Here is a 19,276-nt window from a genome sequence, read left to right as displayed (position 1 = left end):
TTTCATGATTTTGAAAGGTTTTATTCACATCTAGCCCATCTTTCATTGAAAAACAAATATCACTCAATACCTTAGACATGAAGGCACAATACATATATGTATTGTATACGTTCCTATAGGAACATAATAGCCATAAATGAACAACATTAATAAATGGTTTGAATATATTTTTATTCATAGTAAAAATTGATGGAATATTCTTGAACTATGGACAAAGTACTGCTGAATGATCTTGCCAACAAAGAAGAACACAATAGAATATTTCAAGCATGTCGATGTTTACTCAAATGAAATCACCATCACCAATCCCACATTTTCAATGAAAGCTGCACATAAACCAGAAATTAGCACAGAATGATCATGCTATGCATTGATGTCCTCCCACTAAAGGTTCTCTTTTTTTTCCCACATGTAAAACATGAACCTTGATTTGCTTGTTTGGTCACTCACATATTCAAATAGCCACACTATTTTCCACCACAGTTGGTTGCATGTATGTGTATGGCAGATCCAGATTCTCATTTCTGACTTTGATAGTCACACTTTGTATTTCAAGGTCACCTTGAAACCTCTTGATCAGCTTGCGGGGAATCTCCTCAGAGAAATGCTCATCTGGATATTGGCCAAGAGGAACCTGATGAAGCAAATGATACGTATTATTTATTTTAAGTAACAAATGATGGCTTTTAACTGCCATAAATATGATTTATGTCACATTGTTTGATTTTGTTTAAATGTTGTTTGTAAGATTTAATTTAATATAAAGAGGAAATAAATAACTATCACCTGTTGCAGGGGGAACAAAAGGTGTATGACACACTTGAAAAACATGAGGTAAGAAGTGCTTAGGATGTGTTTCTGTTTTTTGTTTATTTAGCGATCTATACCTTTCTTTCCTCAAGAAGCAAGATTTCACGTGCTATATCTGCAAGTTTTTTTGTTATCGTTTTTCTTCAAGATTCTTTCCCTCTCAGGGTTATGCAGCCAATGAGTTATGTGTGTATATCAGTTATTGTATTGTTTAATCACGTATGTTTTTGTCCATAATTTACGTTAATTTAGTGTCATTTTGTATTTAAGTTTGATGGTGGATTTATGTTGAAGTCAAAGTGGGTTAAAGTGGGAAAGGAGTTGGAGGAATGAAGAATCAATTAATTTGAAGAACTTTTGGCCTGGTGTATTTCCTGGAGAGAATGATATGGGTTATATATTGTACAGTTGCAAAAACTTGATTAGATTTTTTTAAATTAAATGGATTTTACCGTATTTATTCTATTTACAGTTGTTTCCTGAAACCTCTCAGGTACAGATTTGATTGATGTAATGTTTAAACAGGCCTTGGATACTTACAAAGTCAGAGGACTGCATGCTGAGAAGATGAAAGAGAGTCATCCCCTGAACTGTCGCGTTGACATCAGGTAGCGTCTGCAGCATGGTGGCCTCAGTTGTTGTCCCCTTGGTGGTTGGTGGAGGAAGTTGCAGGGAGATGGGACTGTTGGGCATCCAGGCACCATAGTCAAACTGCAATGAATGAATGATTGAAAGGTGGTTGATTATAACATTTTGAAGCAAAGCAGTATGGACTTGCTAACAAAAAAAAATATCTAAGCCAGGAAGCAATATTTTGTATGTTTTTAGCAGCGTCATGTCAGGCTTTCTGACAATGTGCCCTTGACTTTATAAAATAATTCAGTATGAACCAAAGAAGTCAACAAAGATGTCTATTCCACTTTTATCTCCTGCATTTATGTAGGGGGAACACAACATTAATTTTTCTAAATAGTGAAGGACCTGCTGAGGTTTGGCTTCAATCTCTCTGATTCAAAGAAAAATGCAAATTCTAATCAAAACATTTTCAAAGATGGTACAGAGTTAAAACACATTCACCTGTCCAGAATTCACAGCTGCGTGCTGTAGTGAGCAGGTAAAGATCACCATGGTAACAAACTTGACCAACGCAGCTACGGTGGTAAAGCGCTGGGGAATTCCTGTGAATGAGGGAGAATAAACTAGATGATTTAAAGATGTCTATATAACTTCATTAAAGTCATGTACATACTGATGATGATGAAGTGTTATGTATTTCACATGCAATACAATGTAATATGAATAAGTATGTGAAGTGTAAGTATGCTGCTGTAACATGTGAGCTATCGGTGGGACAAATGGTGTTCTTAAGGTTAGAGATTTGTTAAACATCAAAGACAATGAAGGGGTCTATTTGGGGTCATTCCTTAAGACTGTGATAGATAAACAATTTGGTATTGAAGTGAGAACAGACACTTAGGATACATTGGGGGAGATAAGAAGTCACCCCATGGTGACCTGAGCAACCTTTGAAGCCATATGTCCTGAGGAACCACAGGGGGCGCAGGACTGTAGGAGAGGCACACCTGAATGATCAAAGCCTAAATAGAGTCGTAAATGTTCTGATGTTGCTTTGACCAATACTGTATAAATACTAGGGTCTTTTCTTTGCTCATGAGGGATCACAATTGGTTGGTGACTCTCCCAGGTAACATGGCTAACCTGGACTGATGCTGTTTCTTGTCTTTGTAAATAAATGTCTTATATTACATGCAAGTGTCAGCGGATATTTCTTCATCATCTACACATCATCGTCAAAGGAGGACTTGAGAAACTACAAAAGCTAAGAGTTTTTTTTATTCAAGCACACCTGTGTTTGCGTTGGAAAGGAATCCATGTACAAAAATGTCTGAAATCCACTTCTGCAGTTCACAGTCTTTCTCGACGTCAGCATCGCTCTTGTAGTAGTAGCTGAGGATTCCATCCACAAACCTTAAAGAAACATGGGGAGGTTTTATCAAGAACATTTTGAGATTGAATATACATTCTCTGTACTTGTACTGTACCTGAAACAATGACATAAAAAGTCTCTATCTATCTATTGTAAGTATGACACCATTTCAAAGGACCATTAGAAATCATGTCAGCCATATTTCTTAAAGTAATCAGCTATGTTCTTTTAAGACTATTAACGACAGTGTTTACCTTGTAACCTAGATGCAGGCCATACTGTAAATGTGATAATGGAAATGTTACTATATGCTTTTTTGATAAGAATCGAATGAATAAATAAATAGATAGTTTGGTATTTTTCAAGTGGGATTGTATGAGGTACTAAAATATATATATATATATATATATGTATATATATATATATATATATATATATATATATATATATATATATATATATATATATATATACACAAAATAAAAATAATTAAAAACCTGTGGATGATATCCCAAAGCTGTAGTCCATCGTCCCTGTAGTAGTAGTTGGGAATAGCCCCCATCCCACGCTCAGCGATGTCGTCTGGTATGCAGAGAGAGCTGTAGGTCATTGACTCCATTGATCTCTTTAGGATTGTGAACATGCTCTTTCCACCACTAGCTGCGTACTAGAAACCAGCAAACAAAGGAGTACTGTTTAAGACAGCTGCTGTACATGTAATTGTTAAGGCTACTGAGTGTGCAGGTCTTTTGCTACCTTTGTGAAAGTACCATTCTCAGAAAAGAGCCCATTTCGAGCCATGAAGTTGATCTGCAGGGTGTAGCGAGTGTGAGGGACGAGCAGCTGAGGGAAAGGTTAAAGAATGTTACACTCAGTAAAGAGATCAGAAATTCTGAGGCTTCTTTGATTTATAAATGTGGACTGCACACTTGAACAACATGGTTTTGAATATCTCCACTGGGGATCAGTAAAGCATTATCTTTATCAACTTTGGAAGATTCAAACATCAGCAAGGTAAGGTAAGTTTAGTGTTGTGTCTTGCAGTCACCTTGTACAGAGGATGCACCATGGGCACATTGCGCAGCAGAGATACAGCAAAAACATCAGCCAGCAGATGAGTGCGCAGCAGGTGAACACTTAATCCATGTAGATTGACATCTGCACTTCTCATAAAAATTTTGGCCAGCAACCAGTCGTACTCAGAATCAGTAGGAAAAAAGATGGGATTGTCCTCTCCAGGAGTCTGCTTCAGCTGCAGGAGAAGAAAGTGAGATTTAGGCCCTTCCAGTCATTTAATCCATTCACCCCTGTGCCCTGGTCATAAAGGGACAAACTGTTTGGAAACCAAATCTTTTTTTATTCTATAACAGACTACAAATATGTTTAAAATTAGATATAAAGGGGATTGGATCTGTTTTTAAATTAGACTCGTAGTCAATCACACAACTACAGTTTTTTGCTCTTGCAGGTGGCTTAATTTCTCAGCCAGTTAATTTTCAGTTTGGAGAAGAAAAAACACAACTTTCAGTTCCAACAGGAATCAATAGCACCTATTTAGACCTAACTGCTTTTTTAAGAAGATCTCAATCTAACTGTTTAATTGGTCATTTAGTGATTCTCCGCTGCTTTACAACTCTAATCAGACACTCTCACCTGAATAGCGATTGGCATCAGCTTGTCATCAGGTGTTTTGTGGAGCAGGACGAGGGGAGCCATCAAGTACTGCTTCTTCCCGTTGATGGTGTTTGTCTCCACTCCATCCAACATCTTGTAGTCACACAGGTATATGTTGCCGTTCTGTTTGATATTTTAGTGAGGACGAGAATTTATATTACTTTAACATTGTGAAATGGAAATGTAAGTGCGACTTACAGCTGCATAATTATCATGTCATCAGGAAAATCTTTCTCAGACCCTTAAAAGTCAAAACAATCACCTTCACTTCCTCTTTCAGAGATTTCTGTCCATCGAGGAAGACCATGCTGTCAGTGACAGGAAAGTTCTTCGGTATGACTGAACAGCGTTGGATCAGCATGGGGTTGACAGCATTTAGAAACTGGTAGGCGAAAAATTCATCCTCCCTCCAATGTTTCTGGACATACGCTGGAAAAGAAAGGGGAATATTAGATTCAGTTTGAGACTTACTGTTCAATATTAACAGGACTGCAGGTCATCAAGAAAAGTAGCAAACAATGTGTTTAACAGAATTCAGAGACATAAACAGGCATAAATACAGTTTTTGATTTTGTCTTTGTAAAAGGATAAATGAAGTAGGTTCACTAAAGAAACAAAAGCAAGACTATCTTTGGTCAGTTTTTATCTCAGGAATAGAGGCAGAAGGAAGACTAAATCCACACAGCAGAAGTGGCTCCAAATCACATTTAATAAAATGTGTCACCACATGAGATATTTCAAGCCCTTGCCCTTCATTAGACATGAACAAATACTGTTTGTATAACTTTGGACGGTTTGGGCAGATCAACATTTTCCTAACATAAGAGGGCGGACCATTGGGAACCTGCATGAAGTACAAGCTTGATAATAGTGCAATACCTGATATGTCAGTGGTTTTGCTGGTGAATACCCGGTAGATACTATCCATGTCAGTCCACTTGTCTGTTAATTCACCCAGACCACTCAGTTTCAGCGCAGTCAACCTGGAAAAAATTTGCAAAAAAACACACATCTTTAATAGTGTTGCTAAATTGGTAGGGAGTTAAGTGCATAGTTTTATTCATTAATAGATTGTTGATAGAATTGATAGACTTCACCCTTGAGCTGCAGTGAACTGAAACTCTGTACTCTTGGTGAAGGAGAAACGGACCTCCATAGGCAGAGACTCAGTGTTTGCTGCTTTCATGCAATGGGGGAGTCCCTTTGCAAACACATTCCATCTGGGGAAAACAGAAAAGATCAGTTCATTTATTAATGGGTTTTAATTCAGACAGAACCTGACATGTTTCACAATTTCACAAGGTTGTCAATGTTTGGTTATGAAAATAAAACACTCTCGGTACTCACTGATAGTCTTCTTCTCGCTCCTTCAGTTCCATTTCCCGACGATACTCTCCAAAAGGATGGGTGTCTTCATAGACCAAGAGAGCTTAAAGAAAAAATCCAAACAATAATACAATAATAGTAATACCAGATTGAATGTACGGTATATAGGTCTTTCAAGGGCACAAAGACGCTTTACTTGGTGGTTGGATCAAACAAAAATCAAAACAAAAGGAAAACTGAGACAGGTAGAAAAGGATGTTAGATCGGTGTAAAGGTTGAGTTAAGGATGGTTGGTGCTTGAGAAGTTTTTTGAACCAGTCTAAAGATGGGACATTGCAGATTGGGGGATGGGGGATATTACACTGAAGGCCCTGTCATTGAAGGTGTGCAGTCTCGACAAATAGATAAATATGATCCAGTGTGTGGAATGGTCAGAAGGCCAGTGTCTCAAGACCGGAGGTCTCTTGACATGGTGTACAAGTGTAGCAGGATGGAGAGGTACTGAAGGGCAAGGGCACTGCCTTCAGCTGCTCGGCACCCAGACATTGGAACCCCCCCCCCCACCATAAGACAGTCAGAGTCCATCTCCACCTTTAAATACCAACTCAAAACCCACCTGTTTAATCTGGCATACTCACTGTAACTGTTCACTTCACACCACACTTGTCTTTTGTTTGTTTTATGTTTGGTTTTAACCTCCTGTACTGCTTTTATCCACTGTAAGGCGACCTTGGGTGGCTTGAAAGGCGCCATTAAATAAAATGTATTATTATTATTTATTATTAAAATAATCAGTTAGATGGTATAAATTCACACTTTACAATCTTTATTTAAATGTTGTCAGTAGGAAGTGAACAGGACAAACCTTTTCCTTCCCTGAAAAAGTGCTCCTCGTTGTCAGTGATCCAGCTGTAGATGGGAAAGCTGAAAGTTTCTCCTTCAGGGGTTTTCACTTCTACCTTGGCAGGAAACCAGGTGTCTTCAGGGAAATTTGTGATAGGACGTTTGTTCAGCCGGACTTGGAGCAGCTTTCCAATGGACTCGGGAATGGACAGGGTAAAAGTAGACACCTTGAGTAATGACAGAAATGGTTTGACAAGATCCATATATGAGGTTAGATAAATGTATTTGAATACCAAAAACAGAGCTGCAACATCCCCCTAACTGGCATAAAAACACTGAAAATATAAGATTAGATGACACAAAATGTTGTAGGCTACTATCAGTTTTTATGTGACTCATTTTTAGGTATTGTTTCTTTGGCCACAATGGTGAGCATACCTGAATAATTACTGAACTAAAAATTTGCATCAGCAGTCGTGAGAATTTACAACAACATCACTATAGTTGTATGTGTCTTTACAAAGGCAGTGCTGAAGAAGCACTTTTCAAACAATTTGCACAAGGGGGCAGTATTGTTCAAGTAAATGAGAGAAAATGGACAGGCATTAAAGACGCCATCTGAGCAAGGACTGATTTAGACAAATGTAACAAGACAGGAAGACAGTGCGCTGAGCATCTTTAATTATACACTGATGCAAACAAAACAATGAATGATATTTCATTCATCATTCCAGATTTCAGTCAAATCAAATACAATAAGTCTATCAAATGAATTTATGATTAATTGGTCTTCACAGGGGAACTATTAGCAATTCTTCAGCTTTAATTTGGACACAAGACAGATTTTCAAAGGAAGCAACACAATCAGAAGTAAATTGGTGCTGCTTGCGCTTCTCCTAGCCTGTTATTCTACTTGTTAGTGCCAATAATGAACATTGTGTGACTTTAAAAAACGACTGTCAGTTATCCATTATTTACTGTTAATTTTTAATTGTGGATGGATACTTCAAGTACCATGCAAACAAAAAAACAGACACGGCTGTTTAAAAAGAAGCTGTTTCTTCACACAGGCTACTGAGCTTCAGAACCTTTATGTTAGTCCAGCTCAACATTGCACATATAGAAGAATATTTTACACTTACTGCTCCAGTGCTGAAGGCTAAAGGCCCTGTGCTGTTTATGAGCCGAGTGGGAGGGCTGTCCCCATCTGCCCCCACCAACTTAATGTAGATATCGTGGAAAGTGTTGGCAAAGAGGACTTTGCCAGTATAGACAGTCACTTCATACTTTGCCATTTTCACCCTCAAGAGCAGAAGAATCCCTGAAGGGAAAGAGAATAATTAGTGTTTTTTCAGCATTGGTTATTTTTAACTTTTAAAACAAAAACTCTAAACTATATCAATATCAAATAAGACCTGCAATGGAGTTTGTCTTTGTCGACAATCTGTTACAGTCCAGTTGTGTAAAGCATGTCTCTTACCTTAAATGACGAATAGAAGTTACTTTGATGAACTCCTCCTGACACCAAAGTAAGCATCCTCTTTTATACTTTTACAGATTGGTGGGCGGATCAAGCCTTAAGTAATAATCGTCTCAGGTGATGAAACGTTAGTTTGAACACCAAATGCAAAACAAAAAACTATTGTGAAATAATGGAAATAAATGTCTCAGTGCTTTAACCCATCAATAAATTCATGATTAAAAAAGGATCCAATGACAACAATAAGTTAGCTTATGATACTTTACATACAGTGCAGATCTAGACCACTCTTCCTAGTGTTAATTGCATACTTTTTTATTTAAATAAATATAATGAAAATATAATTAGGATCCTTCCATTTAAATAATGAGTGTATCAGTGTAAACTAAAGTGTTCAGCCAAGTCACCACCTGCAGTCAAACCACTCATTCAAGTCGACGTCGCTGTGAGTGGCACTTTATCCACATAAACACAAAGAGAGGAACTGATTCACTAAAGTGACATTCACGCCAACTAAACCTGTACAAATAAATCAAACTAACTGCACTCCAGAGAAAACAGCCTCTTATTTTGGAAATATTAAATTAAATACAATTTACTTCAAAAGGGGATTTATTGATATGAAAGTATCGATAACAATGTTGTCAAAGCATAAAAATGACGGTTTGTTCAAATATTTCGACAGTACTCAATAAGCAGTAAGAGGAACCTGCCAAACAGTGACACATCTTCTGTTTTGTTTTTTTTTGGTAACTGTGACAGTTTTTGGTTACTGAGCAAAACTTGTCTGTTTCTGCTTTCTATGGGATGGATCTTTTTTGTTGGGCTATTAACACCTTTATTTTTAGTGATGGTGGATACAGTCGGAAATTAGTGAGAGAGAGAGTGTGTAGTGACATGCAGGAAAGGAACCTGGGCCACCCGCCTGGAGAACTCTAGCTACCCTCCACGTAGAGCACTAACCCAACTAACCACACCGGGAAGATTTCTTTTGAAAAACGTCCCCAAACCTGAGCATTTTAAGAAAAACTGCACAGAGTTTCAATATGTACTAAACTTTATTTCTCAGCCTCTGTAGCAGACTCTCTTGAAAAAGAAATGCAATCTCACTGAGAATTCTTTTTCTGCTAACATAAAGGTGAAAGAAAGAAATGCTCTGAAGTCCATTAACATAAAAAGATAGAATTGTAAATATAATGCTTTGTTTACGGCAACAAGAGATGTTAATGGACATGTTTGCCAAAACACTCGATATGTACAGGCTTCATGCACCGTCTGCAGCCACAGATAATGGCACTGGCAAGAACATCACTGCCACTCCTTGGCAGCACACACTCCCCGGAGTCTTCACCTCTCATAGATTTTCTCATGCTCAGATGTGGTTTGGCCCTTATTATAAACAGGTTCCTGTGTCAGGAGCCAATCTTTGCAGCTCTTGTACTTGGCTATAAATGTTCTCTCTCATGTACAACTTGCCCCAACTTGTATTGTAGCATCCGAGAGCCAAAAAGAAAAGAAGCGCTCACATCCAATCGTTTGACCCAGAGAATATAAATCTTTCATGAGTTTTTTCTGAAAGGCATGCTCACGCTACGACTTCGGTTCTGTAGGCCTCTTAGTCCTTTCTCTTCATTGACCTTTTTTTCGGTCAGATCACACACATTTTACAGACTTGGTGTCTTGTTGAATATAGAAAGTGAGGTTTTCCTTTTGAGCCACTTTGAATTCATGTTTGTCCAAAGAAGTGTGCATTTCTTCAACCATTACAGGTGTCTACTTACTGCCGAACAGACTTTGCTTTCTGCCCCATGTCTCAGTCACAAGTCGTAGCCGCAGGTCCTTATTTTCAGAAAAAAAAAACCTTTAACAGAGTTGCATCATTAGACACGTCAATCTTTATGCCTATTTTGTGGCGATGCTCGCTCTCCCTGTGTGGATAATGTGACATCGCCAGATTTAAATCATCTTGAACTCTGGCAATGTCACTGATATCCCCTGCTCCTTGTCAGACAGACCTACCTACAGCGAGTGGGCCCACAGTCATGTCATAATCTGGGTCATCATCTAATTCATTGTTGTTGTGTCAAAAATAGTGCTAAGTCAGCCTCTATGTTGCTCCCTCCGCTCAGCCATTCCCTGTGTCACAGCTCAACGTGCATGTTTTAAAATCGACCTGCAGAAATTCAGAGACACAGAACAGATTTGACAGAGTTCTGCTATTTAAGATAAAACACTCTCTGCAACTCGTTTCTCCTTAAATGAGAAACAAGGGCCAAATCATATTTTTTAAAGATCAACTTCCTGTTGTGTTGAAGTAACAGTGAGCATCAAGTTGAAACAGGTGATCTAAATTTAATCTTGCAGAAAGTTGCTGTCAGTAACTGGCCTTACTGCATATTTCAGTTGTGTGAAAACAAACGGGAGAAGAACATTTGCTGTATTTGTTTCACTGAACACAAATAACCCCAGGACACGATTGCCCTTTCGTGAGAAAAACACATTGAGCAATGCATTTCATTGCCAATTTTATTAATCACAGGCACATTTTGGAGCTCATACAGAACCACCTCTTTGTTAAATTGCTTTGGTAGTAATGATCCTGACTTGAGTCTAAACACTGTATTCCATCAGCCTGGAAAACAGATGTAAAAAGCTGATCATTGGAAAATCCCTTCATCTGTTTAGCCACTGACTTACTCCACTAAAGGTTTCTTGTAGTCAGCTTCATATTTATTGGGACTATGAATTGAACATCTTAAAAATTACCTTCCAAGATATATGAACATTAAGAATATAATGTCAGTTTTAAGTCACTCAACATAACTTCTGTATGACATCAAATGAGATGTACTATAGCACGTTTGATGTAAATTCAGTTGTTTTGGCTATTTGCAGAACGTTTGTTTCAATTTTTAGCCATTGCATTTGTTCCCATTGCTTTTGAAAGTGCAACGTTTCTGAATATGCTTTGCTCTTTTCTTAATGCAAGTTATATCAGCCATTGCTGAGGGTGTGTGCCTGTCAGCACTATAGACCACACCCATTGTTCTGATGAATGACTTTTACCAGCAAGGGTCATCAATCCCCCTGCAGGCCTACGGTACACCACCAGAGGGCAACCGACCTCATGGGCTTTCTTTAAAGGAGTCTCTATTCAGGAGGTGTGTGTCGCAGCATGCTGGGCTTCACCCCATACCTTTGCTAGATTTTATAAATTGGATGTCACAACGACAACCATGGCACATTCAGTCCTCACTTCAGTTCCATCTTAGGTCCTCTTTCTCTTTGTGAGACGGGCCACTGGAAACAGTTGTCTTCAAATCAGGCTTGTCTGGCAATCTGGGGGTTAGTATTTTCCCCATAGTGAGAGACAAAACAAATGCTATTGAAGTGTTTTATAGACAGTAGTTGCGACACTGTGTGATATGAGCAATTATGTGAACTATAACTGTCCTGCTTAAAATGTGATCTTTTGGTGGAGTAATTAGTGTACTTAAGGAAGAGCTTGGTTTAACATCAAAGAGAATGAATTGGTTTATTTGGGGTCATTCCTTAAGAATGTATAGGATAACATTTGGGTATTGTTTGGGTCTAAAACAAGAGTAAACAGGTGTTGACCCTTAGGGTACACAGGAGCAGATAACACTGAGGGATTTACCTCTGCATTGAATTATAAACCTTAAGGTCATAATGTCCAGAGTAAACATAAGAAGGGTGGGATGTATGATAAGGTGTTGACCTGAATGCCATTTGTTGACCTAAGTCCAAATAAGGACATAAATGTTCTACTGTTGCTTTGACCAAATGCTGTATGAATACCAAACTGTTCCTTTGTTCAAGAGGGATCACAATTGGCTGGTGATTCTCCCAGGCTGGACCGGCAATGCCTGGATTGATGCTTTTCTTGTCTTTGTAAATAAATGTGTTATTATACAAGCAAGTCAGTATCAGTGAAGATTTCTTCATCATCTACACATCATAATGAAAGATGGAGAAACTACACTATGAAAGAGAACTTTAGGTTATTTACATAACCCTGGTTCTCTCAGTAGCATGAATGTGTATCTCACCAGACCACCCTACTTACTATGGAAGCGAGGAAGAGGTGAGCTTGTTTGATGACGGTTGGTGTTATACTTGCCTATTATATAGGAGGAGGGCTTCAGACATAGTTGATATACTTGCCAGCCAATGAGGGCTGATCTAGTGTTATTAAGCTTCTGATGAGGTCACGCAGGAGAATCACTCCACAGACTCACTCAAATTACTCAGAGAACTAGGGGTTATTGAAATAACCTACATTTTTCAGGACTGTGACCAAACCCCCCTTGAACTGCCCCATAAAAGCACATACACCGACATAGTGTGACCATCATTTTAAGCGGTCGATGTTTATTCAAATGAACCAATCCCACATTTTCAATGAAAACTGCACATAAACCAAAAATGAACAAAAATGATCATGCAATGATGTCTTCCATTGTTTCCACTTAGAAAAAGATGAACCTTGATTTACTTGTTTGGTCACTCACATATTCAAATAGCCACACTATTTTCCACCACAGTTGGTTGCATGTATGTGTATGGCAGATCCAGATTCTCATTTCTGACTTTGATAGTCACACTTTGCATTTCAAGGTCACCTTGAAACCTCTTGATCAGCTTGCGGGGAATCTCCTCAGAGAAATGCTCGTCTGGATATTGGCCAAGAGGGACCTGATGAAGCAAATGATACATATTATTTATTTTAAATAACAACCATATAGATGATGAGATATGTATATTGTACAGTTGCAAGACTTTGTCAGATTTTCTTATTTCATTTAACTTGATTTTCCCGTTTTTATTCTACTTACAGTCTGTTAAGCTTCCGGATCGTCCATAAAATTTTTCTTTACTGACATATAAATCTACTTGAAACCCATTTAACGTTTCAAGAGGTCTTTGATACATACAAAGTCAGTGGCCTGCATGCTGAGAAGATGCAAGACGGTCATCCCCTGAACTGTCACGTTGACATCAGGTAGCGTCTGCAGCATGGTGTCCTCGGTTGTTGTCCCCTTGGTGGTTGGTGGAGGAAGTTGCAGGGAGATGGGAGTGTTGGGCATCCAGGCACCATAGTCAAACTGCAATGAATGAATGACAGAAAGGTACATTTTGAGGCAAAGCAGAATGGACTTGCTTGGACATTTTGTTTGACTGTTTTTATGTCGGGGGAACACAACATTAATGATTCAAAATAGTGAAGGACCTGCTGAGGTTTGGCTTCAATCTATCTGATTCAAAGAAAAATGAAAATTCTAATAAGCCTATTCCCAAAGATGGAACAGAATTAAAACACATTCACCTGTCCACAATTCACAGCTGAGTGCTGGACCGAGCATGTGAACATCGCCATGGTAACAAACTTGACCAACGCAGCCACGGTGGTAAAGCACTGGGGAATTCCTGTGAATGAGGGAGAATAAACTGCATGATTTAAAGATTTCTATATAACTACATTAAAGTCATGTACATATTGATGAAGATAAAGCTAAGCACACCTGTGTTTGCGTTGGAAAGGAATCCATGTACAAAAATGTCTGAAATCCACTTCTGCAGTTCAGAGTCTTTCTCGACGTCAGCATCGCTCTTGTAGTAGTAGCGGAGGATTCCATCCACAAACCTTAAAGAAACATGGGGAGGTTTTATCAAGAATATTCTGAGATGAAAAATACATTGTTATGCAGCCGCAAGTAAGACCATATTTTAAAGGACCATTAAAAATCATGTAAGCCATATTTCTTAAAACAATCAGCTCTATTCTCACAATGCATTACTCAGGTAAAAATTCGTCTGTAAGTATGAACCATTGACTAGTTTCATTGTTGATGCTGTTGATTGTGTTCTATTTTTTTTTTATTGTGTTTAGTCTGATTTTAATGAGGTCTGGTTTTGCTGTTGCTGTTTCTTTTCCTTTCTGTGGGCTCTTGTTTTACAAATTTCCCCTATGGGACAATAAAGACAACTTGAAATCTTTATTTTTCACTTCAATACTTGCAACAAACAAAATACAATAATTTGAGAATTAAATACTTGTGTATGATATCCCAAAGCTTCAGTCCATCGTCCATGTAGTAGTAGTTGGGTAGATTCTTCATCCCACGCTCAGCGATGTCGTCTGGTATGCACAGGGAGGTGTAGGTCATTGATTCCATTGACCTCCTCATGATTGTGAACATGCCTTCTCCGCCACAAGCTGCGTACTATAAACCAGTAAACAGAAGTCACATGGTTTAAGAAAGCTACTGTACGTGTATTTGTTAAGGCCTGCAGTGTTGGTCTTTTCCTACCCTTGTGAAAGAACCATTCTTCGAAATGAGCAGATTTCGAGCCATGAGGTTGATCTGCAGGGTGTAGCGAGTGTGAGGGACGAGCAGCTGAGGGAAAGATGAAAGAATATTACATGCAGTCAAATTATTTCTTGGAAACACTGTCAGAAGTTCTGGGGCTCCTATGATGTTTAAATGTGGACTGCACACTTGAACAACATGGTCTTGAATTTCTCCACTGGGGATCAGTAAAGAACTATATTTATCCAAAAAAATAAAAAAATAAAAAGAAATACAGTAACTTCAGTGTTCTGTCTTGCAGTCACCTTGTACAGAGGATGCACCATGGGCACATTTCGCAGCAGAGATACAGCAAAAACTTCAGCCAGCAGATGAGTGTGCAGCAGGTGAACACTGAGTTCATGGAAGTTGAAATCTGCACTTCTCACAAAAATCTTGGCCATCAACCAGTCGTGCTCGGAATCAGTAGGAAAAAAGATGGGATTGTCCTCTCCAGGAGTCTGCTTCAGCTGCAGGAGAAGAAAGTGAGACATTGGTTATTGCAGTCATTTAATCCATTTACACCAATGTTAAACATGACGAACAATCATTGGAAGTACTTTTACTGCAAGTTTTACCCTCCTGACTTGACATGCACAAGCTGCCACAAATAAACAAATGCATGACAGAAAAGATTAATTTAGGAGAGTGAAGTATGGAGATTGTAGTATACCTGCAAATAAGTGCTAGAAAGCACTAAGTTGATCATCACTCAAAGCAACCACGACATGAAGTTTGTGATACTCAAAAAGGTTGATTAATTTTAAAGTTCACCCTTGTGCACTGGTCATGAAGGGACAGAAAAGCTAGAGACCAAGAATTATTTTATTTTTATTTTTACCAGACTTCTAATATGTTAAATTTGGTTAGTGGTTGGGTAATATAATACAAGGGGTCAAGGGGATTGGTTGTGTTATCAGGCGAGACGCAAGTGGTCAGGGTGGCTTCATTTCTAAGCCAGCCAAGTTTCAACGTGGTCTTGAAAATGTTTTTAGAAAATGCCAAGAGGAAAAACAGCAGCTATTTAGATCTCGCTGCTGTTTTAAGAAGATTTGAGTCAAACTGTTTAGATGGTTATTCACTCATTTTCTACTGATTCACAGCTCTATTCAGTCACTGTTATGCTGTTTCACTAACCCCAAGGTAAACATTGAAGTGAATCTTCCTGAAACATTATCATAACAGTCACTCTCACCTGAATAGCGATTGGCATCAGCTTGTCATCAGGTGTTTTGTGGAGCAGGACGAGGGGAGCCATCAAGTACTGCTTCTTCCCGTTGATGGTGTTTGTCTCCACTCCATCCAACATCTTGTAGTCACACAGGTATATGTTGCCATTCTGTTTGAAATTTTAGTGAGGACGAGAATTTATATTACTTTAACATTGTGAAATGGAAATGTAAGTGCGACTTACAGCTGCATAATTATCATGTCATCAGGAAAATCTTTCTCAGACCCTTAAAAGTCAAAACAATCACCTTCACTTCCTCTTTCAGAGTTTTCTGACCATCGAGGAAGACCATGCTGTCAGTGACAGGAAAGTTCTTCGGTATGACTGAACAGCGTCGGATCAGCATGGGGTTGACAGCATTTAGAAACTGGTAGGCGAAAAATTCATCCTCCCTCCAATGTTTCTGGACATACGCTGGAAAAGAAAGGGGAATATTAGATTCAGTTTGAGACTTACTGTTCAATATTAACAGGACTGCAGGTCATCAAGAAAAGCAACAAACAATGTGTTTAACAGAATTCAGAGACATAAACAGGCATAAATACAGTTTTTGATTTTGTCTTTGTAAAAGGATAAATGAAGTAGGTTCACTAAAGAAACAAAAGCAAGACTATCTTTGGTCAGTTTTTATCTCAGGAATAGAGGCAGAAGGAAGACTAAATCCACACAGCAGAAGTGGCTCCAAATCACGTTTAATAAAATGTGTCACCACATGAGATATTTCAAGCCCTTGCCCTTCATTAGACATGAACAAATACTGTTTGTATAACTTTGGACGGTTTGGGCAGATCAACATTTTCCTAACATAAGAGGGCGGACCATTGGGAACCTGCATGAAGTACAAGCTTGATAATAGTGCAATACCTGATATGTCAGTGATTTTGCTGGTGAATACCCGGTAGATACTATCCAGGTCAGTCCACTTGTCTGTTAATTCACCCAGACCACTCAGTTTCAGTGCAGGCAACCTGGAAAAAATTTGCAAAAAAACACACATCTTTAATAGTGTTGCTAAATTGGTAGGGAGTTAAGTGCATAGTTTTATTCATTAATAGATTGTTGATAGAATTGATAGACTTCACCCTTGAGCTGCAGTGAACTGAAACTCTGTACTCTTGGTGAAGGAGAAACGGACCTCCATAGGCAGAGACTCAGTGTTTGCTGCTTTCATGCAATGGGGGAGTCCCTTTGCAAACACATTCCATCTGGGGAAAACAGAAAAGATCAGTTCATTTATTAATGGGTTTTAATTCAGACAGAACCTGACATGTTTCACAATTTCACAAGGTTGTCAATGTTTGGTTATGAAAATAAAACACTCTCGGTACTCACTGATAGTCTTCTTCTCGCTCCTTCAGTTCCATTTCCCGACGATACTCTACAAAAGGATGGGTGTCTTCATAGACCAAGAGAGCTTAAAGAAAAAATCCAAACAATAATACAATAATAGTAATACCAGATTGAATGTACGGTATATAGGTCTTTCAAGGGCACAAAGACGCTTTACATGGTGGTTGGATCAAACAAAAATCAAAACAAAAGGAAAACTGAGACAGGTAGAAAAGGATGTTAGATCGGTGTAAAGGTTGAGTTAAGGATGGTTGGTGCTTGAGAAGTTTTTTGAACCAGTCTAAAGATGGGACATTGCAGATTGGGGGATGGGGGATATTACACTGAAGGCCCTGTCATTGAAGGTGTGCAGTCTCGACAAATAGATAAATATGATCCAGTGTGTGGAATGGTCAGAAGGCCAGTGTCTCAAGACCGGAGGTCTCTGGACATGGTGTTCAAGTGTAGCAGGATGGAGAGGTACTGAAGGGCAAGGGCACTGCCTTCAGCTGCTCGGCACCCAGACATTGGAACCCCCCCCCCCCCCCCCACCATAAGACAGTCAGAGTCCATCTCCACCTTTAAATACCAACTCAAAACCCACCTGTTTAATCTGGCATACTCACTGTAACTGTTCACTTCACACCACACTTGTCTTTTGTTTGTTTTATGTTTGGTTTTAACCTCCTGTACTGCTTTTATCCACTGTAAGGCGACCTTGGGTGGCTTGAAAGGCGCCATTAAATAAAATGTATTATTATTATTTATTATTAAAATAATCAGTTAGATGGTATAAATTCACACTTTACAATCTTTATTTAAATGTTGTCAGTAGGAAGTGAACAGGACAAACCTTTTCCTTCCCTGAAAAAGTGCTCCTCGTTGTCAGTGATCCAGCGGTAGATGGGAAAGCTGAAAGTTTCTCCTTCAGGGGTTTTCACTTCTACCTTGGCAGGAAACCAGGTGTCTTCAGGGAAATTTGTGATAGGACGTTTGTTCAGCCGGACTTGGAGCAGCTTTCCAATGGACTCGGGAATGGACAGGGTAAAAGTAGACACCTTGAGTAATGACAGAAATGGTTTGACAAGATCCATATATGAGGTTAGATAAATGTATTTGAATACCAAAAACAGAGCTGCAACATCCCCCTAACTGGCATAAAAACACTGAAAATATAAGATTAGATGACACAAAATGTTGTAGGCTACTATCAGTTTTTATGTGACTCATTTTTAGGTATTGTTTCTTTGGCCACAATGGTGAGCATACCTGAATAATTACTGAACTAAAAATTTGCATCAGCAGTCGTGAGAATTTACAACAACATCACTATAGTTGTGTCTTTACAAAGGCAGTGCTGAAGAAGCACTTTTCAAACAATTTGCACAAGGGGGCAGTATTGTTCAAGTAAATGAGAGAAAATGGACAGGCATTAAAGACGCCATCTGAGCAAGGACTGATTTAGACAAATGTAACAAGACAGGAAGACAGTGCGCTGAGCATCTTTAATTATACACTGATGCAAACAAAACAATGAATGATATTTCATTCATCATTCCAGATTTCAGTCAAATCAAATACAATAAGTCTATCAAATGAATTTATGATTAATTGGTCTTCACAGGGGAACTATTAGCAATTCTTCAGCTTTAATTTGGACACAAGACAGATTTTCAAAGGAAGCAACAAAATCAGAAGTAAATTGGTGCTGCTTGCGCTTCTCCTAGCCTGTTATTCTACTTGTTAGTGCCAATAATGAACATTGTGTGACACGGCTGTTTAAAAAGAAGCTGTTTCTTCACACAGGCTACTGAGCTTCAGAACCTTTATGTTAGTCCAGCTCAACATTGCACATATAGAAGAATATTTTACACTTACTGCTCCAGTGCTGAAGGCTAAAGGCCCTGTGCTGTTTATGAGCCGAGTGGGAGGGCTGTCCCCATCTGCCCCCACCAACTTAATGTAGATATCGTAGAAAGTGTTAGCAAAGAGGACTTTGCCAGTATAGACAGTCACTTCATACTTTGCCATTTTCACCCTCAAGAGCAGAAGAATCCCTGAAGGGAAAGAGAATAATTAGTGTTTTTTCAGCATTGGTTATTTTTAACTTTTAAAACAAAAACTCTAAACTATATCAATATCAAATAAGACCTGCAATGGAGTTTGTCTTTGTCGACAATCTGTTACAGTCCAGTTGTGTAAAGCATGTCTGTTACCTTAAATGACGAATAGAAGTTACCATAAATTCCGGACTATAAACCGCT

At 38.7% G+C, this 19,276-nt stretch overlaps 1 protein-coding gene across 1 annotated transcript; it reads right to left on the bottom strand.

The window, feature by feature from the left end:
- On the bottom strand, positions 1–19,043 carry LOC306820002 (uncharacterized protein; the record flags this gene model as incomplete). Its single annotated transcript, XM_079337628.1, has 28 exons — positions 1–634; positions 1,351–1,521; positions 1,888–1,988; positions 2,678–2,799; positions 3,256–3,425; positions 3,515–3,601; positions 3,807–4,010; positions 4,412–4,555; positions 4,695–4,861; positions 5,312–5,415; positions 5,530–5,652; positions 5,780–5,861; positions 6,624–6,828; positions 7,744–7,922; positions 12,632–12,797; positions 13,037–13,207; positions 13,429–13,529; positions 13,625–13,746; positions 14,157–14,326; positions 14,414–14,500; positions 14,719–14,922; positions 15,648–15,791; positions 15,931–16,097; positions 16,548–16,651; positions 16,766–16,888; positions 17,016–17,097; positions 17,866–18,070; positions 18,891–19,043. The coding sequence occupies 28 exons, from the start codon at positions 19,041–19,043 to the stop codon at positions 455–457; spliced, it is 4,038 nt and encodes a 1,345-aa protein (XP_079193754.1). The 3' UTR covers positions 1–454.
- Positions 19,044–19,276: the final 233 nt, after the last annotated feature.

This window comes from Symphodus melops (assembly GCF_947650265.1).
Source record: "Symphodus melops genome assembly, chromosome: 2".
Lineage (NCBI taxonomy): Eukaryota > Metazoa > Chordata > Actinopteri > Labriformes > Labridae > Symphodus > Symphodus melops.
This window is presented reverse-complemented; position numbering and strand designations above follow the sequence as displayed.